Raw genomic sequence first — 27,216 nt, 5'->3', positions numbered from 1 at the left:
ATGAGGAGCAGGAATCCATATACTTACAAGACCACTGTGATTTTCCTGGTTAGAAACGAAACCGAAACAAAACATGAGAGAAGCAAACAAACAAACAAACAAACAAACAAACTCAATTAGTGACTGCTTTACCTTATAATGAAGGATTTCGAGATAACAGCCTTAACGAAAACATGCGCGGTGGTTTGGAGGTGTTTGAACCGGTTCACCTGGATGTAATTGGTCAGCAGTGAGAGCCTGAGCTTGCTATGAGGTAAGCTGGGTCTCCCTTAAGCTCAGATCCTTTGTTTGGAGAACAAGGACACTGTTCTTTCCCCTAACATGTGGAAGTAATTGCGCCAAGCGGCTGCATGGAGTGAGGAAGAAGAGGAGGAGGAGGAGGCCCCGGGGCCCTGTCCACACACACACACACACACACGCACACCCACGCACACACACACACACACACACACACACACACACACACACACACACACACACACACACACACACACACACACACACACACACACACACGCACACGCACACGCACACACACACACACACACACACACCAGTCTGATACCCCCCATTCTGTGCCAATAGATAGGTGATTCACAGGGGTTCATTATTCCTCCCATGCCCGTCAGGGAAGCTCCCCGCCCCGGGGGGCCGGGAGGCGCAGGGGGTAAAAAGGGTCGGATTTAAGAAACTGTCCGTACTGACGGGTCTAGGCAGTAAACAGGGGTCCCAATCTTCAGTTTTCCGTGTCACACAAGTGGAGAGAGAAGGGGATCATTCTGATGGTTTGGGCTCTTTTGATTAAAAAAAACAAAAAAAAAAAACTGAATGAAATGAATGAGAGGGGCGAGCAGTTCTCTGGCGGTGTGTGAGCGCCATCTAGAACCACTTCTGCAGAGTTTCTGTGTGATGCACAAGAACCGCGTTTCTTCGCAACGACAACAAGCGACGAATAGATGCATTTCTTTATAAGTAAAGAAAGAAAGAAAAAAAAGAAAAGAAAGAACGGTAAGGGGTTGGTGAACTTGCCCGGTCACAAAACAGTCACATTTAAAAAAAAAACACACATTTAAAAAAAAAAAAAAAAAAAACTTCAGACACGAGGTTTTAAAAGTCCGTTTGCACTACAAAACCCGAATTTGTTCATTATTTGTATCTGTGCGTCTTTTCCTAAAGTATCTTACTTTGAAAGAAGCGCAGCGCTCAGAGGGGAGACTGAGGGAGAGGAGGGGGGCATTTCCTGAGAGTTATTTACTTTGAGCCAGATGATTACTTTTTTTTTTTTTCGGGTGAGGGGGGTTGGACTGTAACATTGAATCAGTTACAGGTCGCTGTAGCTGGAGTGCAGTTGTGAAGGCGGCCGTGGATGCGGACAGAAGGGGCGCACACAGCGCCGGATCTCTGAGGATTATTGCCGCTGCGTACAGGGGGACCCTCGCTGCGCCCTTTCTGGAGGGACCAATTCACTGTGGATATACTTACGAGAAAGGAGTGAATAGAGGGGATTAGGAAAAAGGTAATTGAAAGGTCGATTAAGCATTTGTTTCGTGCCCAACTCTCTTTTACTCACGTTAACACAACCTTCAGAATGCATGTTGTAGATCACTATTTATCCTTCTTTCTGTTTGCGGAATAAAGTCCGTACAGTAAAAGTTTTTACTTTTATTCAGCACTTTGCAAGCTGTGCGAAACTTTTGCACAAGTCATTTGTGTTAGGGTTTTTTTTTTTGTTTTGTTTTTTTTTTATCTCAGCGGCGCTTTGCGCCATATGGTCTCTCTCTCCCCCCCCTCACATCTCCTTGGACGCCGAGCGGCGAAATGTCGCTCACTCTTCCGGATAAAGGCGCTCAGTTTCGGCTTCGCAGCTGGAGGTGTCACCTTGAAGACCGAAGGCACAATTGTGGGATGCTGCCTGGACGTCTAATGGGAAACACGTTGGAATTTGTGCATCGCCTTTTCCTCACCTACAGAAGGGGATGCGGAGGAATTAAAGTGGAATATGTTCGTTCGCAGTGGAGAGAAAGAGAGGATTTTTTTTTTTAAAGTCTGGATTTGATTCAGAATGAGAAAGGTTTTTTTCCCTTTTGGAGACACGACGCATTCTTCTTTGACCCCCTGCCCTGCTGTGAGACCAAACGGGTCTTTTCGTCGGATCTGATGCATTTGGACTTAGAAAAAAAAAAAAAAAAAAACGTGAAAATTCAACCTTTTTGGAAGAGGACTGTATCTGTTAGACACTAGATGGAATACTTTTATTTTTATTTTTCTTACTCCGGGCTGACCTGCCGCACAGTTTGGCAACTTTTTGAGTCGCTTTCTGAGAAAAAGAGGGGGGTAAAGAAAGAGAGGGGCACGCAGGGAGCCTGACTGCCTCTGCAGACTGTTTTCAGCACCATTTCGCTCAGACAAGGCGTGTGCACAGAAAAAAAAAAAACCGTCAAATCGCATTAGACACTTTGTCATCGGATTCCCACGCAGATATGTAATTTTGCGCGTGGTGGATGTCCTAATTATAGAGTTGAGGAACCGCGCTGCCGATGGATTATTTAGCCTGTCTCAGCTGAGCCAGAGCGGACAATCGTTGGAAACAGTAAGATGACATGGAGAGTTTTTAAAATATATATATTTTTATTTATTCTCCCTTTTTTCCCCCCGGCAAATAAGACACGACGCTGAAAAAGATAAAACGGAGAAACACAAGTTGCCCGTTTAGTGTAAAACTGCCTCATCAACGAGGGAGACCTGACATAAATGATGTTTTAATGAAAAAAAAAAAAAAGCTCTTGCTTTAAAACGTGGTCGCCGTGAAGACGTTGCTCTGAAGACTGGCGTAGTGAACACCGAAATGGAAACAATTGTTCCCAGAACTTAAGTCTCAGAAATAATAATAATAATAATAATAATAATAATAATAATAATAATAATAATAATAATAATAATAAAATAACAAGATGTCTTAATTAGCATCTTCTATGTTTGGCATGCTGGCAGCATCTATGTTCGGACTTGTTTGCGCTTAGGCGGAATCAAGAAAAGGTGAAGCTTTTTCCAACCAAAATCCAACAGTTATGAGAAGCGACGTGATTAGAGTCGCGTCGCCTCTAAAAGTTGGACTGTGTCGCCCTCTACAGGCCGTGGAAGGGAAGTGCAGTGACCTGCGGCTCAACATCCTCACACACACAAACAAACAAACAAACAAACAAACAAACAAACAAACAAACAAGAAAACCCAACAAAAACAACTGCGGACTAAAAATGTTGCTGCAAACGAATAGAGAAATAACTAAGGCGGCCATTGTTAACCCGTGTAGCTCCAGTGGATAAAATTATTCGACATAAATCTTGCAGAAGGATGATATTCTGTAGGTATAGTCCAGTGGTGTCAGCTGAATTTGCTCACGATTCAGCAAATTGTGAGCTCTCCGCCTTTGGCTTAGAAATCAAAAATATTTAAGTAAATACATACACGAGAAAAGGGCAGGCTTATATATATATTCAGCGTATCTTCCTTGGATGGTCAGAAAATGCAGCGTTTGGGAGTCACACATGTAGCCTGTCTATATATATGTAGCGCAATGACTTACTTAGTATCAGTGTGCAAGATGATAGTATAAAAATGCAAAAAAAGAAGAAATCCTTACATTACTTGATATAATTAGTCCCTCTTCTTGCCTTCACAGGCCTGAGCATCCACAGTCATGGACAGCGTGAGGATGTACCTGGTCTGTGGCGTTGCTATTGTGTTGATGGTTTCAGGTAAACACCTGTATGAGACATATAACCTTTTGTTTCTTTTGCTTTTTAAGTTAAAAAACGCTGTCTAACATTGAGCAAACTGTCCCACAGTTACGCCTGGACTGTCCGCCCCCACCATTTGGCCAGCAGGAGACGAGCTGGTGCTGGAGCCCCACTCCATCATCAACGTCAGCTGTACGGGCCAATCAGAAGTGGTCTGGGAAGAACCTCCGGCGGACGACGCCGTCGTTACTTCAAACGGTTTCACCTCAGCTCTCCTCATTTACGACGCGACGGTCGAGCACACCGGCTATTACGGGTGCAGGCATAAAAACAAGGAGGGCGACCAAAACGATCTGGTGGAAATCTATGTCCTAGTCAAAGGTAAGGAGGGGGGAAAAAAGGAGGAAGATAAACCGTTACTTTACAAAAGGTCACATTCTTTCTTGTCCATTTCTAGATCCTCAGGTCGTGTTTGTCCCAGAGAGAGCAGAGGAGCTGCTCGTTCCCTACGAGGTTGATTTGATCATCCCATGCCGAGTGACGGCAAAGACCCACGACGTGGAACTGATCCGAGTCCCCGGTGGAGAGAAGCTCCACAGGTACTACGACTACAGAGTGGGCTTCATGGGCGACCTCTCTCCTGGCCAGTACAGGTGTGAGGCCACATTTAAAGGCCAGACTTTCCAAAGTGACATCTACACCGTAATAAGTCTGGGTAAGTCAGAAATAGTATTTCTTATACATTTGAAGCTGCAAAACCACTCACTTAGATGTAGTTTGTCAGCTATGGGCAACATGCCATGTTCACGTTTTCGACTTGTTTTGCTATTTTCTTGTTATTTGTCTTTTAATCAAGACCCAACAAAACAATCCTCCATAAGCACAGGCCTCTGACGACGTCGCCAAAGGCAACTGATCAGAATTTATTTTAATTACGTCCACTTGATTTATTTTGTTTTTCCTGCTATTTTGTCCCTCTTGTCATGTTTTTAATCAAATCACTTTAAATAAGTACTCTGTATAGCTGCAGCGAGGCATTTAAGCCTTATATGAAAACACTCAGCGGCTTTCAGGAAAATTTGGCAACAAAAACACATTTGGAGAACACACCGGCATGGACAGATGCAATAATCTTAGAATCCTCAGCTACCATTTTAAGACAAATGTTGATAAGCATGTGGTCTGGTTTGTGTGCATCACTTAAAGATCTTGAGACAATCTCTGCCGTCATCACCACCCTGCTGTTAGAGGGTGGGGGTCATCGGGTCAAACATGTGAGGCCGAGCCTCCCTGCAACTCAAGTATAAGTTCCAGTTCAAGTTGGAATCTGTCAAACTGACTCGTTCCCCATCGCGTTTATTAATGCCACCCGATCAGCTCAAGTTTTACGCATCCTGCGATGTCGCTGAGTGAAACAGACAAAAAGCAACATCAGCATTTTTTTTTCCTTTTCTTTTTAGAAACATATTTCATGGAGAACTATAATTTACCACACAGCTAGGGTTTTATGACTTGTGAGAATTTGTTGCATAGTTAAAATACCGCTTTGTAGTACTTAAAAAAAAAAAGATTAGAGGCTGGTTGTTAGGAAACTGCAGTGAAACAACAACGATTAAAGAGCAGCAAGACCTCTTACGTCTTTGTGCAGTAGCTGCTTTGTGATCTCATTGAATTGAATTCATACACATGTATGCACAAGCTTAGCATGTATTGTGTGTGTGTGTGTGAGAATGACTGAAACTCATCAGCCATCACGCCGTGATGAATGTGGTCACGGTAATCAAGCTGTCACCGCCTCGGTTCCTGTGAGATGTCGGTGCTGATAGCCTCTCTGTGGTGGTCCCTGCTGCAGGATCCACGGAGGTGAGAGACTTTGAGGTGGAAGTCAAAGCCAGCGCGGAGACGGTGCGAGTCGGGGAGCCCTTTAACGTCTCCTGCATCGGACCCTCTGGCCCAGCCTTCCACCAGCAGTGGATCCATCTGAAAACACAGGTAAGATGTCGTTCTCTCCCCCCTCCTCTTTATTGGTCTTTTCTGAGGTCTTATCCAGAATCTTATGAGGTCATATTTACCTTTTTTCATACTGTTGAGATATCGAACTCAGATCTTTACCTGCCTGTTGCGATCTAGTCCATCTTTTAGGGGGTTGCAATGTGTTTGTTTTTTAAAATGCCATCAACGTCCGTTTAAAACCTCGGTGTGCCAGCTAACCCCCGTGTCAAAGAGCCTGACAGGGAGGTTAAAGGTTCATGATGTATGGCTGAAGGAAAGGAGGCAGCTCAAAGGACGGTAAATAACAGGACAGTAAATCCTTTGAACCTGCTGACCGTGGGACCGGTGGGGTGGATGCCGTCTCCACGTGACAGTCGGTCAAACATCTGAGGCTTTTAAGGCATCGGTTCTAAGAGTCCGAGACAGTTACACATGCTGAACCTTACAAAAGTGTTCACACCCCATGAGCTTCCTCCCATTTACTACAGCTCAATGACACTTCAGTATATATGTGGTGAGATGATGAAGCAGTTTAATTACGAAGAAAAGGTTACAAATAAAAATCAAAAGTTGTTTTTATTAAACTTTCTGTCCATTTTCTTCAGCAAAAATAGCTCAAACTCCTTCAGTGAATGGAGATATTTAATGAACATCAATACTCAAGTCTTAGTTCGCTGAGTTAGTTTGCTACAAATAATCAAATTAAGTTCATCCACGTAAATAAACATAAATAAATGAAGTTTGACAAATTGCATGCAACAAATTAACTCAATTGGGCTGCACAGGTGGTAGCACTGTTGCCTTGCAGCAAGGAGGACCAGCAAGAAGGTCCTGGGTTCGATTCCCCACCCGGGTTCCATGTTCTCCCTGTTCATGCGTGGGTCCTCTCCGGGTGCTCCGGCTTCCTCCCACAGTTCAAAAACATAACATGACTGTCAGGTTAATTGGTCTCTCTAAAATTCACCTTCAGTGTGTGTGTGTGTGTGAGAACCTGGTTTTTATTCCCTTGTGGGGACTTATTTCTGTCTACACTGTGGCTTGTGGGGACAGATCTTGGTCCCCATGAGGAGAAATGTTGTTTTTGGGTTAGGGGTTAGGAATGTGATGCCCGTTGACCCCTGGAGATAGGCAGCAGCACCCCTCCCGAGCCCACTAGGGATAAATGTGTATGATAATGGATGGAAATAAATGAATGATTTATTTTTTTTTTACGTTGAAGCTCCGTTCTCTTTTTTGTTAGTGCATTCTAACAAATGCAAGCACTTTGAAACTCCATTCCAGTACAGCTGCTGTTATCTAGCAGGCTTGCTCTCCATCCATCTTCCCTGATAAGCTTCCCTGTCCGTGCTGAAGAAAAGCATCCACACATCGCTGGGATGGTGTGTTCAGGGAGGGTAGTAGGTGGGCGGCGGTGTAGGGGGGAAGTGCAGTGTTAGTTTTCTATGACACAGCATTTTGCATGTCAGCCAGAAAGTTACGTTTTGTTCTCATTTGACCACTATACCGCCCTCTACATGTTTGCTGTGCAGGTTTGTGAAGTGGGTGACTAATAGTTGTCCTGTCATCAGATTTGACCATTTCTGCTCCTCTTTCAGAGATACAGTAAATATGCCTCTTTGCTGCTTCTCTGATTAGTTCATGTCTTGGTAGGTTTGCAGTTGTGCTGTCTTCTTCCCCCTTTTGGATAATGGATTGAACAGCGCTCTGTGACATTTTCAAAGATTGTTTTACAACTTAAACCAGCTTTGAACCCCAGAACTTTCTCCTTGACCTCTACAGCTGGATTCCTTGGTCTTCATGATGCTGTTTCTTCTTCCCTCCTATTCTCTAACAAACCTCTGTAGCCTTGCAGTCGCAATGTGTCAAAAGTTGAAGAAGTTTAGGAGTACGAATACCTCTACAAGCCGCTGTACAAGTTGTGTTTGTGCTGCCCCACATTCTTTAATGTGCTGTATCTTCTGTGAGGGACTCCTTTAAGCCTTTTTCCAGAGATAGTGAGGCAGGGATGCAGGAGGCCCGACTCCTGGTTCTGGTCTCAGCTGCAATTACAGACTTTTAAAAGGCTCTGAGATCCTGATTTATTTCCTCTGGCCTCACCAGTGTTTTAGCCATCGGCCTTGTGCAGTAACTTTAAAATGGAAAAAAAAAAAACGGCACAAAGCTTAAGCAGCCAAATTGTGCTATAAATTAAATCATTTGTATGTGATTACCCATTCTAATTGTGAGCAGCTTCGCAAAACATATTTTACTTTCTCCCCCCGCCCCATTTCTCGCAGGCTGTAAATGCGATTCAGACGACGGAAAGTCTTCCTGACTCGGTCATCTACACTCTGAACGTCCCGCGAGCCGCCGCTCAGGACGGCGGCCGCTACGAATGCTCGGTCAGGCACGAGGCCAGTGGAAAAACCAGGGTGAGCAGCGTGGCTGTGGCTGTGTTTGGTAAGTCTCGCCCCCCGTCAGAAACATTCACCAAGTAGTTTTGAACAGGGCTCCAGCTGGAGTGTAACGCCGCTTGCTCGATGACTTGCAGTCCCTAATAAATATTTGATATCCTCATCATCAGGTGAATTAGCGTGTTTCACATATGTGCGCGTGGCGTGCTTAGCTCTGTGTGGAAGTCGTTTTCTTCTATGCAACATTAAAGCCTGAGCTCTGGTTTTACCATCAGCCAGTGTGTTTTATGGGATGGTTTCAGCAGATGTGTGTCAGGCCCTCGTTTCACTCCAGCCCTCCGCATCGCCCTGTCTCATTTTACTCCTCTGACACCGTATTTTTCATGTTTACTCTGTCTTTAGACATTTTTTGCAAATCAATAATCATCATTATTCACTAATCTTCTTCCTTTATTGTTGTTGAAGGGGGAAACTCCTTTGTCACCCTGGACCACAGAGGGATTCTGCAGATGGAGTCTGTTGGCATTCTGGCAGAGACGCAGTACACCATCTACATTAATGCATACCCGGCTCCGAAAGTGTCATGGATGAAAGACGGCCAAGCACTGTCGGAGAACTACTACATTTCTTCCAAAACTAGCCACATGGAAGGAAATCGGTGAGCGCAAAGTTTGTTTTTCTTGAACAAAATGTACACGAACACATGAGTTATGACTGAAATCCTTGAATTATTCTCACATTTTGTCTCCTAAAAACCACAGACTTCGATGTATTTCATTGGGATTATATGCTTTAGACGAAGATTGTTATAATTGGGGAGGGGATGAGTGAAATGGGGCGCTCATCAAAGATTTATTTTGTAAAAAAAAAACAAAAACAAATCAAAAGCAGGCAACCTTCCCTTTCACAACGATGCACTGCATTGTTTTGATGTTTCTGTTTGTTGATGATTCTGGTTGTATTGTAGCAACATGTGAAAAGCTAAAATGCAACGAATAATTCATATTTGCCAAAAATTCTTTAAAGATTGTCTGATCAGCTCCAATGTTCTTCACGCAGGTATCAGAGCATCGTTACGTTCCGGCAGCCTATGGAGAAAGACAGCGGAAATTACACAATCACAGCCATAAGTGGCTCTCGCACCGCCCAGTTCTCATTTATCCTCCAAGTGGCAGGTAAAACAAACAGATTGGAAAAATAAATACTAGACAGATGCATAAGTGGGTAACAATTCATAAATTAGGACCGAAACTCTTAACATGTCCTGTTTCAGGTTCCACTAGACTTAACCTCAGACCGTCCTTCCCCCCTATCCTGCTACCGGACGAGGATGAGGTTGTCGTCCCTCTCCATGAGCCGTTCACGCTGACGTGTCGCGGAGGTGCGAAGCTGATGTGGGAAACACCGTACGACATGCTGGAGCAATCGCAGGAGGACAACAGTGGCCTTTTCGTCACCACCATCGCTGTTGACGAAGCCACAGCGATGCACACAGGTTATTACGTTTGCCTCTACAATGACCACACTGCAGAGGAAACCAAGACCAGCAGTATTTACGTCTATGTGTCAGGTACGGAGTGTACATTTGCTTATGGATTTTTGGTATTTGACTTTTTTCTTTGACTTAATAGATGTATTTTACCCCAACACAGATCCCGACTCTCTGTTCGTGCCAAATTTCATTAACCATGTGCCGGTTGACCAAAATGAGATCGAGATTCCCTGCAGGGTGTCTGATCCAAGTGCTATTGTGACCCTGGTGAATGTTGACACCAACCAAACCGTACCTAGTGATTATGACAGTAAAAAGGGCGCTTTGGGAATATTTCCTACTGGAACGTATGTCTGCAAGGCCATCATCAACGGAAAGGAGCACACCAGTGAGCAATACATCGTCCATGATTCCATAGGTGCGTGTATTTGAGACTTGTGAATTATACATATTTTAAATAAACTGTGACCCAAATGCTCAGTGGCTCTCTGATCCCTCACAAGGCTTTTAACTGGTATCAATTGCTCCATTTCAGATGTCTTGCACGTCGAGCTGTCTGCCAAAAGAACTGCCTTTCTGGTTGGAGACACAATAACTGTCAACTGCCTGGCTCAAGGACCTTATTTACTGGAAGACAACTGGAAATACCCTGGCAAACCGGTGAGGTCACAAGGCAATCTGTCAAGTCCAATGAGTTTTCCAATCTTTTTTACATGTTTTAGTTGTAAGATAGGACTGACGTAAAGGTATATGATGATCCTTTTTGGTATGACAGGCTAATCGGGGTACCAAAACTGTACGGGAAAATAAGAACGAAGGCCAGATCCTGTACACCTTGACAATCCCACAAGCCTCAACCAAAGACAGCGGCATCTACTCCTGCTCCATTACCGCTGTAGCGTCTAGAGACACCCAGACAAAGGAAATAGCTATTCAAGTGTTTGGTATGAGTCTTCAATATTTAATTGCAGTGAATATTTTGTTGCAGTATTTCTTCAGGTCATTTTCTGAAGTCGTTATGAGCATTGCCGATGACCACTTTTCCAACAGCCGGTGAGTTTTTGTCCATCAAGCCGGAGTTTCGGGACCACGAATCTGCTGAGCTGGATGACGTCCGGGAGTTCATTGCCACAATTTCCTCCTTTCCTGATGCCCATGTTACTTGGCTCAAGGACGGCGTCCCGCTCAGCGACCTGATCGCTGAGATCTCCACCAGTTTGAAGCAGACCAGTGAGACCAGGTTAGTCTCTGTCACTATTCCTCTGAAGGCAAATGAAGAGCCACCACAAATTGTCTGGTGCTATTTTGAACTTTTGTGGTGAGTTCACATTCTGTTGCTCTTATTTTGCACAGCTACAGAAGTATTCTCACCCTGATCCGGGTCAGGGAGGAGGACAGTGGGAACTACACCCTGCGGGTGGAGAACGGAAACCAGAGCCATGAAATCAGCTTAAACCTGGTGGTTAAAGGTCAGGAGGAAAACTTCATCTTACCAAATCAATAGGAAATTGATGATACCAACAGTAGGCAGCCACTATGAAGGCCTGCCTACTTTGATTGACTCAAACCTTGTATTGCTCACAACGTTACAGTGCCTGCAGTCATCGTGGACCTCATGGACATCCACCATGGTTCCGCTACAGGACAGTCTGCAGTGTGCATTACCAGGGGGCAGCCTACTCCTGTTGTGGAGTGGTTCATATGCAAGAACATCAAACAGTAAGATCCACTATTTACTCTGAAAATGACTACATGTTTGTCTTATATATATATATATATATATATATATATATATATATATATATATATATATATATATGTTCAGTAGCCATAACCAGTTCAATTTACATATTCTTATCTCACTCCCTTCAAGATGCGCCAATGACTCGTCTTTTTGGGCGCCTCTACCCACCAACTCAACAGAAATCACGATGGAATCCCACTTCGATGAGGAGAGCAACCTGGAGAGTCAGGTCATGTTTGGCCATCTGAAAAGCACTCTGGCTGTGCGATGCCTTGCCAAGAATGAAATAGGAGCTGTCAGCAGGGAGATCAAATTGGTGTCCAATGGTAAGAACACACCTACCAGTCAACTGATTGACTTTAATCTGACTTTAGATGTTCTTTGCAGCTGCAATGGGCCTTCTAATGAACAATGTGAAGTCTGGTCAGAGGAGCAGTAGCTGGAAGACTACATTTACAGCTACTGTGAGAAAGACCAGTGTCTTTTCTCACAGGTCTATGAGTTATCATTGTGGGAGATAATTCACGGAAACCACATATTTTAGACCATTTGGTGTAACACCGTTTAGGAGCTAGTTGTCAACACACCTTGTGGTTTGAAACTGCGTCTTAAAGGGAAATTTCCATTGTAACACACATGATGTATTTGGTGACACTTTATTTGATGGGTTGTGAATAAGACTGTCATAAACATGACATAACAACCTGTCATGAACATGAGTAAATCTTCATGAATATTTATAACTGTTGTCATAAAGTGTCATTCAGTAAATTGTGACACTTTTAATACAAAGTTGACATTATTCAAAATGTCTTTGTTATAACAACTTGTCATTAACCAAGAAATCATGATCTGACATAAATTTGTTATAAAAGTATTACTGATTAAACTTTAAAAATTATGTAGCTTTATGTTATTAAAGCTAAAGTTTAATCAGTAATACTTTTATAACAAATTTATGTCAGATCATGATTTCTTGGTTAATGTCAAGTTGTCGTAATGAAGACATTTTGAATAATGTGAACTTTGTATTAAAAGTGTCATGATTTACCAAATGACACTTTATGACAACAGTTATAAATATTCATGAAGATTTACTCATGTTCATGACAGGTGTTATGTCATGTTTATGACGGTGTAATGACAGTCTTATTCACAACCCGTCAAATAAAGTGTTACCATGTATTTTATAGCAACCATACAGGTGATGAAGAGTGTTCAGAATGTAACATATGCCATCCTTGGCTTTCCCTACAAACAGGCCCTCACCCTGAGCTGACGGTAGCTGCTGCTGTGCTGGTGCTCCTGGTCATTATCATCATCTCACTCATTGTCTTGGTTGTTATCTGGAAGCAGGTACTGTCGACATCATACTGCACAGTTTCACGCCATTCTGTTGCTCATTTCCATATTTCAAGCATTCATGTGAGGTTGTGAATCAGACCAAGAAACACCAGATTTAAATATAGTGCATTTGGTTTTACTGCTGTGCTTGTTAAAATGGGGAAACCATAACTTTATGCGTCCTCCGCCTTCCAGAAACCACGGTACGAGATCCGCTGGAGGGTCATAGAGTCTGTGAGTCCAGACGGTCACGAGTACATCTATGTGGACCCCATGCAGCTTCCCTACGACTCCAGATGGGAGTTTCCCCGAGATAGACTTGTGCTTGGTGAGCTAAATGTCTTTGTGATGTTCTGGAACCCGATAGTTCCCTGTGGAGATGTTGCAACTCGTGAATCTCACTCTGCCTTTGAAGTAAGGGCTGTGATAAGATAGCTCGGAATGAGTGGTTTTCTGACAGCTGCCATTCAGTTTGTCCCATAGATCAAGGGGAAATGCAACCACTACAAGAGTCACAAAAGATAAAGCAGATCGTCTGTGTCTCGTTTCGCCCCGGATGACTGACCCGTGTGCCTTCCTGTAATCCTCAGGCCGGATCCTGGGCTCTGGAGCCTTCGGGAAGGTGGTTGAGGGCACTGCCTACGGACTCAGTCGCTCTCAGCCTGTTATGAAGGTGGCAGTGAAAATGCTGAAACGTAAGTCTAAAAGAAATTTTTATCTAAAAGACAGCGAACCCGCGCCACTAGAAGCCACTGTTTAGTCACCAATCGCATGAGCTTGTTGACCAGTTTGGTCTTTTCGTCTGCTTCTTCGAGTAAATTATAGGTTTTCAGGCAAAGAGGTGAAGCGTGTTTACAAAGTCAGCATAAGCATTGCTGACTGCAATTTAAGCAGTTTAAAAGCCGTTGTTTAAGTCATTGGTGATAAACATGACCTGCAAATAGCTTCACTGGCTTTGTTCTCGCAGGCTGTGGCGAAAGGGGTGCGCTTGTAAAAGCATGAACTACTAATAGTGTCTTAACTTTACGCAAGTAATAATATTGTTCTTTGTGTTTTCTAAACTGGTAAACTGAAAGTTGAACATTTAATCTTTTAAAACATTTTTGCATTTCTTTCTTCCTAGTTTTGTTTGGCTTAATGGGGACGAAGACTCCAGTTTACTATATAATATAATTTGCAAAAGGCTTCACTCATACGTAGTCTTTTACCCATAAATCCAATATGTTCATTTGACCTCAGTGGTCACCTAGGGAACAGAGTATACTTGCGTATAATTTAGCCTCGGTCTTACCACTCCAAACAATTTCACTGGGACTTTATGTGATAAACAGCAAAAGACAAGGCAGTATATTTACTAAAAATGGAAGGTAAAGCATGGCTTTCAAAACCTTTCTGGTTACCATTTTGCTCTGCTTGGTGTTGATCTCGCTCATAAAATCTCAACAATAAAACTTGGGTTTGTGGAAAAGGTTAAACTGGTGTGACCACTTTTGCAAGGCACTGTGAAAAGAACCTGTTTAATAGCCTAGACGCCTTTCATTTACTTACTCACAATATACCAGCACTGAAGGTGATGTTGATTTTTTTTTTTAAAGAATTGTTGTTCAGAATTTTGTGTTTCCATATAAATAGATCAAGGCAAATATTTACTGTGATACACTGAAGATTTTGCAAAAGTTTCACAGCTCTTTGCTTTTTATTTTAATAATAAAAAAATACCAGCAAGTACTCAAGTTTTCTATTAATCTTGCACCAAAATTGTTGTCGATACGTTTCCAGTTGTTATGATCATTCAGAAAACATTTTATTTATTGACAGTATAACGGTCGGTAGTACCAATTTGTCTAATTAAACCAATGCCATTCTGTTATATTAGTCAAAATTCTGCTTTTGAAACGGTGATACGTTTGCATTCTACTATTGTCTACACCGTTCTCACAACAAATCACTGAAAACATGTAGCTATAGCAACACCCTCAATAGCAGATTGAGTGGGAACAGCAAGAATCTCCCAAGCAAACCAGGGTAAGAGTAAGGAAATTATTCGGATCAAAGAGATAGGTGGTGCATGATTTGATGACTCGTCTGTGCACCGACTGAGTCGTGTGATAGTCATGGCTGCTGCACCTTCTTCCAGCCACGGCTCGCTCCAGTGAGAAGCAGGCTCTGATGTCTGAGCTGAAGATCATGACTCACCTCGGACCCCATCTCAACATCGTGAACCTCCTGGGAGCGTGCACCAAGTCAGGTGATAAAAGCACACGCAAAAACAGCAGACCTGGACAAACATGTTCGCTCGAAGGCAAAGACGGGCTGTACAGCAGTGTATTGCTGCCATTGTCGCTTCTTTCATGTGATTTAGTCACCCCTTTACACAGACACGCACAATTATTGCCTCGCTCGCACACACCCCCACACGCGGACACACACACTCGGATTAGATCGTAGAAGACTTTTACAGCTCTTAAGAGCCGCAGCAGACTGACGGCTTTTGGTGGGCGTGCCATTTTAATAGGCTTTTTATGGGAAAGTAGAGGCTTGCTCTCCTGGCTGAGCTTTTAGCCTTTATGAGGCTCTGATAAGATTAGCCTGCAGACTGACGCCTGGTGCCCGCCTTTATCTTCCGTGTTGTTCCCAGGCCCTATCTACATTATCACCGAGTACTGCTTCCACGGCGACCTGGTCAACTATCTGCACAAGAACAGGGAGAGCTTCCTCAGCCCGAGTCCAGAGAAAAACAAGAAGGAGCTGGATATCTTTGGGATCAATACTGCGGACGAGAACAGCAGGAGGTACGGCGGCCAGAGCAGTCCAGTGCGCTTTTTCTTCTCTCAAATGATCTTGTTTTAATCCGAGACTAAAACAAGATTTTCAATCTTGTTTTGATTTTTAGTTGCAAAAATTAATGTAGGGAGAAGACACAAAACCACGTGAAAACGTCCTAAATGGTAACTCAGCGGTGGAGGAGACTGTCCGGCATCTTCCCCTAATCAGATCAAAGCTTCGAGTGGTTTTACGTTTCAGCCTATAATGTCATTGCTGCTCAGCTACCTGTTAATTGTATCTGCCCAATTAACAGGTCACTGAACAGGCTGAGGTTCAGTGAAACATCAGCCTGTCCTCCCCTTTTTAAGGAGCCTCTTGTGCTGATGGATGACTCACAGTGGCCGCACCTCGAAACGCCCATAAGATGATTTAATCCCGGCTACTACGTTCGCCTCAGCCACATCTCCCTCCAACCTCAGCCCAAAGAACAAAAGAACTAGTAGATGCTGGTTATCAGTCGCAGCATCTATTAGTTCTTTTAGTTCAAAGCTATTCCTTCAACTTTCCCACATTTATGTCACAGCACAACCACAAACGTCAAGGTATTTTGTCAGGATTTTATGCGACTAAGAAAAGCAAAGAACAGAATAATTGTGAAGAGGAAGAAAAAAGAATAATTTTTTTTTTTTTACAATCAACAATATGAAAAGTGCGTCTTCCAGTGACATTTGTATGCCAGATCCTTAACTCCGACTCCCCTAAATAAAATCCAATATAACTAGTTGCCTTCAGAAGGCCACAAATTGGTCACCTGTGCAATAATTAATCTTATTAAAACTCTTCCTGTTCTTCGAACATCTCAAAACTACTGTTTGAGAACATAAATGAAGAAACTGCGATAAAAAAGCAAAGAACACAGCAGACAGGTCAGTGATAAAGTTTTGAAGAGGTCTGAAGCAGGGTTCGGTGAACTTCACCGTGCAATCCCTCATCGTAAAATGGAAAGATATTTGTACGACTACCAAGATGTAGTCATCCACCGTGGACAGCATTCATCAGAAAAGCAACCAAGAGCCTCCCAGGAGCTAGAAAGGTACTCTTATGTGTTGGTTGTGCCCTCCAAACATCTTTTGTTTTTTTAGGCATAAGGAAGGTGTCACCGAGAAAGGAATAAGAACTCCTGTTTGCAACCATGTAGGGATTTTGATTAAAACGAACGTGTTGTTTTATTTCATCAGTCAAATGAAATAAAACAGAACTTTTTGACTACATGGAAAGTAGTAGTTACTTTGATGGTGTGGCCATCAAAATAACCAATGGCCACACCTTGAAACTCTGAGATGACTTCATCACGCTAAGCAGGGGTAGGGAAGCTGAAAAGAGTTGAAGGGAGATAAATCAGAAAACATGTTAGAGGAGGCTGCAAAAGACGTGATGCTGCGGTGGAGGTTCGGCTTCCAGCAGGAAGACATGCAGAACGTAGAATCAGAGCTACAGCCTAATGGCTTAGATCAAAACTATTTTATTTGTTAAAATGGTCCAGATGTAAATCAAGCAAAGCGTCTCTGGAAACAAACCAATGTCCACAGATGCTCTCCACCCAGTCTGGCTGAGCTTGAAGAATTTAGCAAAGATTAATGAGCAAAAAGTTCTTCAATGCAAAACATTTTGGTGTAATTTACTACGCGAAATTCAGCTTTAACATAATAAATGGTTTAAAAAAAAAAAAAAAGATCCAGCAGTGTGACAAAAATTTTTTTGTTACAGAAATCAACATTCTCTCAGTTCGCTGCCATCAACAACTCTTCCTCTCTCGTCTTTGCTCCCAGTTACGTGATCCTGTCCTTCGAGTGTAAAGGAGACTACATGGACATGAAGCAGGCAGACAACACACAGTATGTGCCCATGCTGGAGATGAGCACGACCTCCAAGTACTCTGACGTCCAGGGATCCGACTACGACCACCCTCCTTCACAGAAAGACTCAGGCGGTGTGTACACTCTTCTCGCTCTCTCTCTCTTTCTCTGTCTGTCCTCAGAGTTACTGGCTCACGCTCGCCGGGCCTTGGTGTTGTGTTTGAGTCATTGTTGGTTAAACGGGGTACACCCTTGTCAGAATTTAGGCCTGGCAGTGGCCTGTAATTACCCGGAGAAGATAATTGTAGCACACACATAATAATGCCCAGTTTGAGGCTGCCATTAAAAGCCAGGACTAAGAAAAGTTGGCTATATTTGCGACTGAACATTTACTCACGGGTACCCTGATGGTGTGTTTTCCCAACCAGAATCCGACAACCTGCTGTCAGACGACATGAGCGAAGGCCTCACGACCACCGACCTGCTCAGCTTCACCTACCAGGTGGCCAAAGGAATGGAGTTTCTTGCGTCCAAAAATGTACGTTTGAAGAAAGACGGTGCTCTGATTCCCGAGGCTATAAACGGAATTTTGCAGATTTTGTTTTATGCTGCATAAGACGAACTGCCCAGGGTGGGGTTGGGGACCGGGGAAAGCAGCGGGCGTATGATAAGCAGCCCCATAAAGGTTGCCGAAGCCGCTCAGGAGAAAGGCCGGGCGCCGAATATAGCAGCAGCGAAGCTAGAGCTAGAATTACCAGGCCGAGACGCGCTGCAGCCAGAAACTATTCATCCAACTTCATAGTTATTATCCCTAAATATCCCAGCGGTCATGGCCGTCTCTACCAACCAGCCTGTTTTTACGCGGCGTTTATGCTTCTTAAAGCAAAATGAAACAGTATTAAAAATGACCTTGGCTGAAAATGCGACACAGGAATAGTCTGTGGCTGTGGGAGCAGAATGTACTGGAGCAAACAGATGACAGCGACTCCTTCATGCTGCTAATCAACTTCTGTTGTTGACAGTGCGTGCATCGGGACCTTGCAGCCAGGAACGTCCTTCTCTCTCAGGGCAAGATTGTTAAGATCTGTGACTTTGGGCTGGCCAGAGACATCATGCATGACAACAACTATGTCTCCAAAGGAAGCGTGAGTGTCTGCTCAGACATGAACTTCTAGCTAAGGCATGCAGCGCTTTAATGATATTTATTCTTTTCATTACCTCTCTTTTGTAATAGACCTTTTTGCCAGTGAAGTGGATGGCCCCGGAAAGTATTTTTGACAACCTGTACACCAGTCTTAGCGACGTTTGGTCATATGGCATCCTCCTCTGGGAAATATTCACCCTAGGTAAGTTTTTTAAATGACTTCAGTTCATAAATTTATGCGATGATAAATAAAAGTTGTTGTAGTGGTAAATATGAAAAGGTGCTTCAGTGTGGTTCATATTGAACACCCGTGTAGAAATCCCAAAGCCGGGTGTATTTCTTAAACGACTCCTTAAAAAAAATATTTTTCTGGCATTCAATATTAGCCATAAGACATTAATGATACAAATGGTTTTCACTGTGATGTTAAATAGGATGGTTGAGAATTATAGAAAAATCTTACTTGCAAAAAAAAAAGAGAAAAACTTCCTTGGTGTTTTTTTTTGTAAGTTTTTTTTTTTTTTTTGTAAGTGTTCAGAGTAGGGGCTGCACAGTGGCGCAGTTGGTAGCACTGTTGCAGCAAGAAGGTCCTGGGTTCGATTCCCGGCCTGGGGTCTTTCTGCACGGAGTTTGCACATTCTCCCTGTGCATGCGTGGGTTCTCTCCAGGTACTCCGGCTTCTTCCCACAGTCCAAAAACATGACTGTCAGGTTAATTGGTCTCTCTAAATTCTCCCTAGGTGTGAGTGTGTGTGTGTGTGCATGGTTGTGTGTCCTGTCTGTCTCTGTGTTGCCCTGCGACAGACTGGCGACCTGTCCAGGGTGAACCCGCCTCTCGCCCGGAACGTAGCTGGAGATAGTTAGCACCAGCGACCCTCCCGACCCCATTAGAAACAAGGGTGGATGGATGGATGTTCAGAGTAGATGATCTTTGAGGCTGTATCTTAATGCTAGCTAGTAGGTAAAGACTAAAGTGGACTTTTACCATTTTAAATCTAATAAAATAAAAAACCAAACACTTTCATGTGTCTAATCATATCTTTAACCCCTTACCACCTGATATTGTTTTAAATTAAATAGACATTTTAAGTTAAGCAAAAACAATCAATGTACATTCATGTATTCAGTATGTAAATTAGCTAAATTACGCATAATTCCAACCAATTCTGATGGTGACAAAGTAAATCAAACATAATCCTGTGTATGTGTTGAATTGGCATCAATGTGTATAAGTAGAGTACCGATGCGGTGGCTTGAGATGAATTTGTGACGGTCGTCTACAAAGCATCAAACCATCATCGCGTTTTCATTGGGTGTTTGTTAAAAAAGGTGGAGCATATTTACAAAGCAGCTGGAGGTAGAAGGTGTCGACGGTTCTGAAATGTAGTGAAAATGGAATAGGAAAGTAAAATGATGTAGAGAGACATAATATAGTAGTAAACACTTTTATTGACTTTTCCGATGCTTATTCCATGTGTCCATGTTTCACACAGAGACATTATTGGGGGTGCAAAACCTACCTTTATTTTCCATTAAACATTTGTCAGCTTCTGTGTAAAAACTGCACAATGGAAACTCAATGACAGCTGAAACGCTAGCAAAAAAACAAAACAAAACAAAAAAATAATAATTTGCATAAACCGCCATGATGAATTTGAGTTTATAGCAGTGTTGGTCCCTCTAAGACTACCTGTTCGCTTCAGTTCAGCCAACCGACGTGGATTCACAAAAGTCACTGAGTTAGCAACTGCATGTGATAAAATGACAGTTTGTGATCTTTTAACATAACCTACTTAAACAAATGTTTTTAATTAACAAAGAGCTCTTCGTTGTAGAAATATTGTCTTTATTATTTATTTGCACAGACGTTTATAGCATTCTCCACGTTTATTGGCACCTGCAAAAAAAAAAAAAAAAACATTTGCAGGCTTTGTTTTAAGAAAACTTGTACCTATAATTCAATTACATTAAGTAAGCTAGAAAACGATTGTGTGTTAGAAAGTGAATATCTAACAATTTCAGTGGCCCATATTTGGCACACTTAACATTACTTCTATAATATTTTGGTAAATTAGATGCTTTTGCATATGTACATTTTGTATCCAATTTTCATGGTTTGCTAATCAGAGATTAAAAAGTTATTGTAAAACAAGATGCTCAAGGGTCCTCTTGTGCTAAGCAGAACTGGGATAAACTATTACTGTTTTCCTTGGTAATAAATTCTATTCTATTTCAGAGAATATTTGCCTTAGATTATATTCCTGCAGTTAAAGAGGAGTTAATTCGCTACATATCTACGCATCGATCAAAGTTTTACTATGTGCAATAAAGTGAGAAACAGCTACTTGACGACAGCAGCTGGCTCTCAGTCATAAATAACCGTCTCTTTGTGTGAAGGTGGCACTCCGTACCCAGGGATGGTGGTGGATTCCAGCTTCTACAACAAAATCAAGAGCGGATACAGGATGTCAAAACCTGAGCACGCGCCGCAAGATGTGTACGTGATCTCGTGTTGTAGGCATGCCGTATCTGTCAGGACCTCCTTGACGTCACGCCGAACGATGTCATTTCTGAGAGCTCTAATGTGCCAACGACTGACATTCACCACGGTGAAATTACGAGGCTTGGGTGGCGCCGTCCTTTTTCAGCAATGTTGTGCGCACCTTTTTCAGGTACGAGATGATGATGAAGTGCTGGAACACAGAGCCGGAGAAGAGGCCTTCCTTCATGGGTCTGAGTGAAAATGTGGCGTCTTTGCTGCCCTCCAGCTACAAGAGGGTGAGCGTTCCCATCTCAGTGCTCTCTGTGTCTGGAACACCTGCTCTGCATGTTTTACCACCACTCATTACTGACCGATACGTTCCGCCTCCCGTCTTAGTTGTTTTCATTCTTGGGTCGCTTTACTGGTCTTGTCGCCAACTATTTGCCGAGCAAAATACAGGTTGAGAGTCCTTTCTCCCCTCCCCCTGTTAAAGCTGCTGGTAGCTGGTACTCCCAGTGTTAACAGTTCAAAAGCCAGTCCACAACCTCTGTGAGAACACTGGGAGGGTTCCTGGAGGCTCTCTCCCTCCATCTGTGTAAAAGTGATTAGAGCTGCTGGATGGTCATAGTGGCTGGCCTCAGTCTGGGTAATGACACAGCCTCGGTTCTCGCCTCCACCACCCAGCCTTAATTAGACTTCCACACCACATGTTGTGCGTCAGAACAGCTTTGCCCCTGTCCTACTCCCAGTTTTAATGGCCAGCAGCTCAGGAGCAGTCAGTCTTTTTGCACGTTTGGTTTGGCGGGGATGTTTGTGATTTCCAGCTTGGGTCACACCATCCAGCAGATGACAAAATCCTCACACACCAATCCTTCTCTCTCGGAGACGCATTTTCTGTTGACGCGCGCACACCCCAATGACTATGTTCCAACCGCGTTTATTCTTTGCAGCACGAGACATTTAACAAGTGTCTATTTTAGATCAGCTTCTTAAATCCACGTACGGTTTTCTTACGCAGCACTATGAGAAGGTGAACCACGATTTTCTGAAGAGCGACCATCCCGCCGTTACCCGAGTCTGCATCGAGACGGAAGCGGACTACGTCGACATTCCCTACAAGAACCAGGGCAAGCTAAAGGACAGGGAAAGCGGCTTCGACGAGCAGCGGCTGAGCTCCGACAGCGGCTACATCATCCCACTCCCTGACCTGGACCCTATATCTGATGATGACTACGGAAAGAGGAACAGACACAGGTATGCAGAGTCATTATTTTGTTATATATATATATATATATATATATATAATATATATATATATATATAATATATATATACAGTATATATATATATATATAAACATGGTTTTTATGGAAAAGTGGCCAGAGGACAGTTATTTTTAAAAGTCCCAGAAGGCCAAGCAAAACATGGAAAAGGTTTGAATGAACTGAACTTTGGATAATCAATGAAGAAAACTTCTGAACAATGATGGTAGCTCGTTTCCATTGACCACATATTTTTTTAAATAAATTTGCTTGTTAGAAACATGCTAATTTACCAAAAAAAACCCACAAAAAACTTGTTTTTCAATGAAAAGTTGAAAAACAAAGATGAGGTGATTTCTTGGCCATCTTGTAAGTTGTTTATTTCGCAAAGCCACAATGGAAAGACGTTTTTAGCATCACACAAGTCACAAGATCAACTACCGGATGTTGCCAGAGGCGCAAACCATGAAGAAGACGACAACAGGAAGTAGTTGGAGGATGATGGCGCTGCATGTTTTATAAGGATTTATCACGTGAACAAACTTTATTGACATGCAATTTTAATTGCATGTTTTATTTAATGGATACAACACAATTGCAAAATTGTGTTTTCTGGACCTTAGCGGAATATCAACACAGTTTTGGGCACATTTGTAATGGAAACACAGCTAATGCTACCTGCAAACTGACAGTATTGATTGGGAAAAAAGTTCCACATTTAGTCAACACCACCAAGACATCGAGAGTCAGCTGTAGATGACATGTCAAGTCACAATAGTGCTGTAATTTTATCATGTCATCGAATGACTTATGTGTGCTTTTGACCATTAGCTTCCACCTGATAGTAAAGAGTAACCTGTCTCCATCTTCCATGAATGAAGTGCTCATGTAACACATACATTCGTTATTAAAAACTACGCTAAACTGAACAGGTAAAGTAGCACAACACAGCCATCCACCATTGTTTTTGTTGTTATCTGCCAGTTCATGCATTGAGTAAATCCTACAGTTCTGCGGGTTACTTTCATTGATTTATTTATTTATTTTTGTGAGCTTTCGCACCTGCAGAGTACTTCACACTTCCACAGGTGGTGCTACAGGAAAGTTTCACTCTGAGACCCGGTTTCAAAAAGTGCCAGCGTGAGCGACTCCGGTCACTGTGTTGTGAAAAATGTGACTCTTTAGCTGAAGAGTAAAAGAGTTAAAGAGCATTTGCCCGTTTACAGCTCTGTGTAAACGGGCAACATCCTGAATTACAATCCGGTGGTTTGGATCAATTCATTATGATGTTTTTTAACAGTCCTGTGAAAGTCTATACCTTAATCCAATTAGTACTAGATCATGTTCAATAATCGGTGGAAAGATCCCGGTTAACAGAGGCTTCCCATCTAATCTGAGCTTGACGTATGTTAGAAAGAAGAATGGGCCAAAATTAGATCACTTTAAATAAAAATAGTTTTGTCGTAGTTCTGTGACAAAAACTAACAACGATGTGTTATTCTCTCCCCCATGTAGCTCTCAAACGTCTGAGGAGAGCGCCATTGAGACAGGCTCCAGTAGCTCCACCTACGCCAAGCGCGAGGGCGAGACCCTGGAGGATATCACGCTGTTGGACGAGATGTGTCTGGACTGTAGCGACCTGGCCGAGGACAGCTTTCTGTGACAGCTGCCCAGCCTCAGCAGGAGTGGCATGGGGCAGAGCTGCAAGGACAGTGGGACACTAGAGTGGGACCTGTAAATCAGCCAAAGACTCTGGCCGTGACACTCCTTCTACAAGGACAGAGCAAAACCACTTCGCAGTCTCGGTGAGTCCGAGGTGACGTAAGGTACGGCCATCCCTTCTCTGTGGACGATGACTCTTTTTTTTTTTTCGGCAACGGAGATGGGGATGAGCAATAAAGAAAGAGTGACTGACAGGATGGATACCAAGAGGGAGCAAGTGTTGGTGTTGGACGTATCCGGATCAAACAAATCAGAAAAAAGGAAGAAGAAGAAACATCTTCCATTTGAAAAGCTTTATTGTGTTGGGCATTCTTTTACCTGCAGTATAAGCAAGAAGGAACAAATCGAACGTGTTGGTCAGAAACTTTGCATAACTCCTACAACATACCACTACAAATGCACTATTGTTGCTATACGACTCCAATACCAGGAACTGTATTACGAGGAAGTAGGAACTGTTACAAGGGAAGCACCTGATGCTGGCACAATCAGTAGCAATACTTTGAGATAAAGCACAACCTTTGGACTGAGTGCGTCTTTTTTTCTCTCTCTCTGTGACTATATAGTGTTCTCAAATAGCTAAGTATGTGCAGTAGTTCAAATTTATTTTTTTACGTCATCAATATAAGAACATGTATTGTTGTGAAACCAATAGTTAGTAACAGATCGTAGCTGTCTGAGTGGGTGCAAGAAGAGCTTCTGAGTTGCATTAGTCTTTGCATAACCTCTCAGTTTCTGCCCCAAACACACACACACACAAAAAAAAGATCTTCAGCTTTATTCCAGATAAAGACCTAGCTCACATTTGACACGTGGGCCTGTTTTTTGGTTTTGTTTTTTTTTCCAAATGAAGTGTGATTGTAATGTAAATAGCTCCAGAGTTGTTTTATAAGAGAGAATTACTGGGGGCAATACTCAAGTATTGTATGCGAGTACAAAAAATAAGCTTCTGCATCCGTATCTGCTACTATGAAGACACTGTTTTTATAAAATACATCTGTTAGGTCTACAGAACACCATGGGGACATCTCAATGAAATGTGTGGATTAGAACAAATCATGGGCTGGTTTGAGATTCCAGGGTATCCATCCATCCATCCATCCATCCATCCATCCATCCATCCATTTTCTAACACCCTTGTCCCTAGTGGGGTCGGGAGGGGTGCTGGTGCCGATCTCCAGCTAGATTCCAGGGTACATGCACAAAATTTCTTAATTGAAACGTATAACACGTTCCAATTGGATTTCTTTAATATAAATCATATCGCTTCAAAAATGTAATTGCATATTGATGGTTGAAGTTATAATATTTGTTATCTAAAACATTATTTGTTAATTTGATGCATAGACTTATGCCAAAAGTATCATAATAATCATGACAAATTTAATTGTGGCTTTTAAGGGTTTATTGGCCAGAACAACATTTTATTTTCTTTTTCTTTTATAGAGCAAGACCAGTTTAAATATTTAAACTGCAAACACAGTGAAATACTTCTAAAAGTGTAGGAAAGTAAACTACCCTTCCTTCAGCCTGCTGATCGGCAGTGTGCAGCAGCAGGTGGGAGACATTAGTTAATGCTCCACAGCTGAAGAACACTTTGATAACATCACTGGAAGAAAGACTTTAAGTTGGAAGACTTGTATGATGGGAAATTTTAGCCTTTGATATTGATACCAGCCCATGCCTTGTTAGAAGACAAACAGCAATTGACACTTTTTTAAAGAGATGGATTGAAGTCCAAGCAGAAGGCTTTCAGCATTTACATCCCTGGGAGCTATAAAATGAAATGAATCAAAGCCAAGGTAGTATTTAATCAAACATAATACCTGCCAAAGACCTTTTATCATGTCGTGTTTCAACTGTCTTTGCCATTTTGACCTCCAGTAGCTTCTAGCTAGCTCTAATGAGACATTACTATTGAATTCAATGTATTGTGATACATCTGTTACATGTGTTACCCCACCGGCATCTTCTCGCTTTACTGTACCTCTGCCTCATCCCGTTGACTGTGATACAAACTACAATCATTGTTGCACTTTGCTTTTTTTTGTCCCATGTGTCTAATGTGTTGCAGATGAATACGCAAGCAGAACCTAAAATACTGTATTCTTCCTTTGCCTCAGCTGTATAAAGCAGTGTGGATGTGAGTGTCTGTGAGTGATGTGTTGATGATGGTACTCTATCTGTAGTCGAAGATAATCACACCCAGTATGACCTTTTAATATTGTTTCATTATTTGACATCATGTACATTCAGATGATTTATATTTCAATAAATGATTTATAATGTAAACAAACGCCAGGTTCCATTTGTCTCCGTTGTTAATATGTCTGACATGGGAAAATGAAAAATGAGGCGTTTCGGAAACGGATAAAAATGGGTGGTTTATTTTTTATTCTCAAAGACATCCTATGCTAGAAAAATAGGAATTCATTGGGAAGATGAATGGGGCTCATTTTTATGCGGGAGTTTCATATTTTGATTCACCAATGCTACATAAATTATGGAGTAGAGCAGAAACGGATAAACCCTCTGTCTATTAATATGTTTTCTTAAAATATTAAACACTAACATACTGTATGAGAGACACAGACTTTCTGTACTTTGGAGAATTTATCTGAGATCCATGATCAGTTGAACATGTTAGCCTAAATATTTTTGTAATTATCATATTAACTTAAAAATTGCTGTTTGAGTCAAAACTCATAATTACTTCCAAAAATATACATCGTTTGTTATATTTTTCACCTATGGAGGTCGTCATTTTGTCACCTGCTGTGTTGATGACGTGGTTTGCTCAGTTTGCTCCAGTTCTGTACTGGAATCTACAGAGTAAAACACAGGAAGGCTAACTTTACCCAAGTTGTAGTCGAATCACATTCCGTTTGACTGGTGTGATTTCAGATAATGCCACATTGTGTCGCTGTTGGCTGTGATTAAAAAAAGAGATTGCTAGGTGAGACTGCATTGCTTCCCACATAAAAAAAGAAGAGCCCAGAAGAGAGCCCAACACAACTTCTGAAGGATCTATTTGTGCTCTCAACATTTCTCTCCAGAAGACTTTGAGTCATTTATACAAGCAAAACTAATGAAGGATCCTTCTTAGAGTTTTCCAGACAATAGTGGACAACACAAAAACATGCACAAATTACTAACATTTTTTGTTGTTGTTGTACTGTAACCTTTAAAAAATCTCCCCTTCAGTTCAACCTTATAAATGGAGACACATTGTTGATGTTACCATTATAAAATAGCTTATAATTAAGTATTGGCAAAGATCAA

At 42.3% G+C, this 27,216-nt stretch overlaps 1 protein-coding gene across 1 annotated transcript; it reads left to right on the top strand.

Annotated features, from left to right (window-relative positions):
• The first annotated feature begins 1,330 nt into the window (after positions 1-1,330).
• On the top strand, positions 1,331-26,226 carry pdgfra (platelet derived growth factor receptor alpha). Its single transcript, XM_023339553.1, has 29 exons — positions 1,331-1,516; positions 3,681-3,756; positions 3,847-4,119; positions 4,196-4,453; positions 5,591-5,730; positions 8,007-8,169; positions 8,589-8,781; positions 9,183-9,298; positions 9,397-9,693; positions 9,776-10,033; positions 10,151-10,275; positions 10,391-10,559; positions 10,666-10,855; positions 10,969-11,084; positions 11,208-11,334; positions 11,489-11,685; positions 12,621-12,715; positions 12,899-13,031; positions 13,294-13,398; positions 14,841-14,951; positions 15,342-15,495; positions 17,299-17,459; positions 17,754-17,863; positions 18,348-18,470; positions 18,560-18,671; positions 20,866-20,965; positions 21,141-21,246; positions 21,969-22,204; positions 23,728-26,226. Exons 2-29 carry the CDS (start codon positions 3,699-3,701, stop codon positions 23,873-23,875), a joined length of 4,374 nt encoding a protein of 1,457 aa, XP_023195321.1. The 5' UTR covers positions 1,331-1,516; positions 3,681-3,698; the 3' UTR covers positions 23,876-26,226.
• The last annotated feature ends 990 nt before the right edge of the window (positions 26,227-27,216 follow it).

Source organism: Xiphophorus maculatus, chromosome 9, assembly GCF_002775205.1.
Source record: "Xiphophorus maculatus strain JP 163 A chromosome 9, X_maculatus-5.0-male, whole genome shotgun sequence".
NCBI lineage: Eukaryota > Metazoa > Chordata > Actinopteri > Cyprinodontiformes > Poeciliidae > Xiphophorus > Xiphophorus maculatus.
Note: the sequence above shows the minus strand (reverse complement) of the source record. Positions and strands in the feature narration are given on the sequence as shown.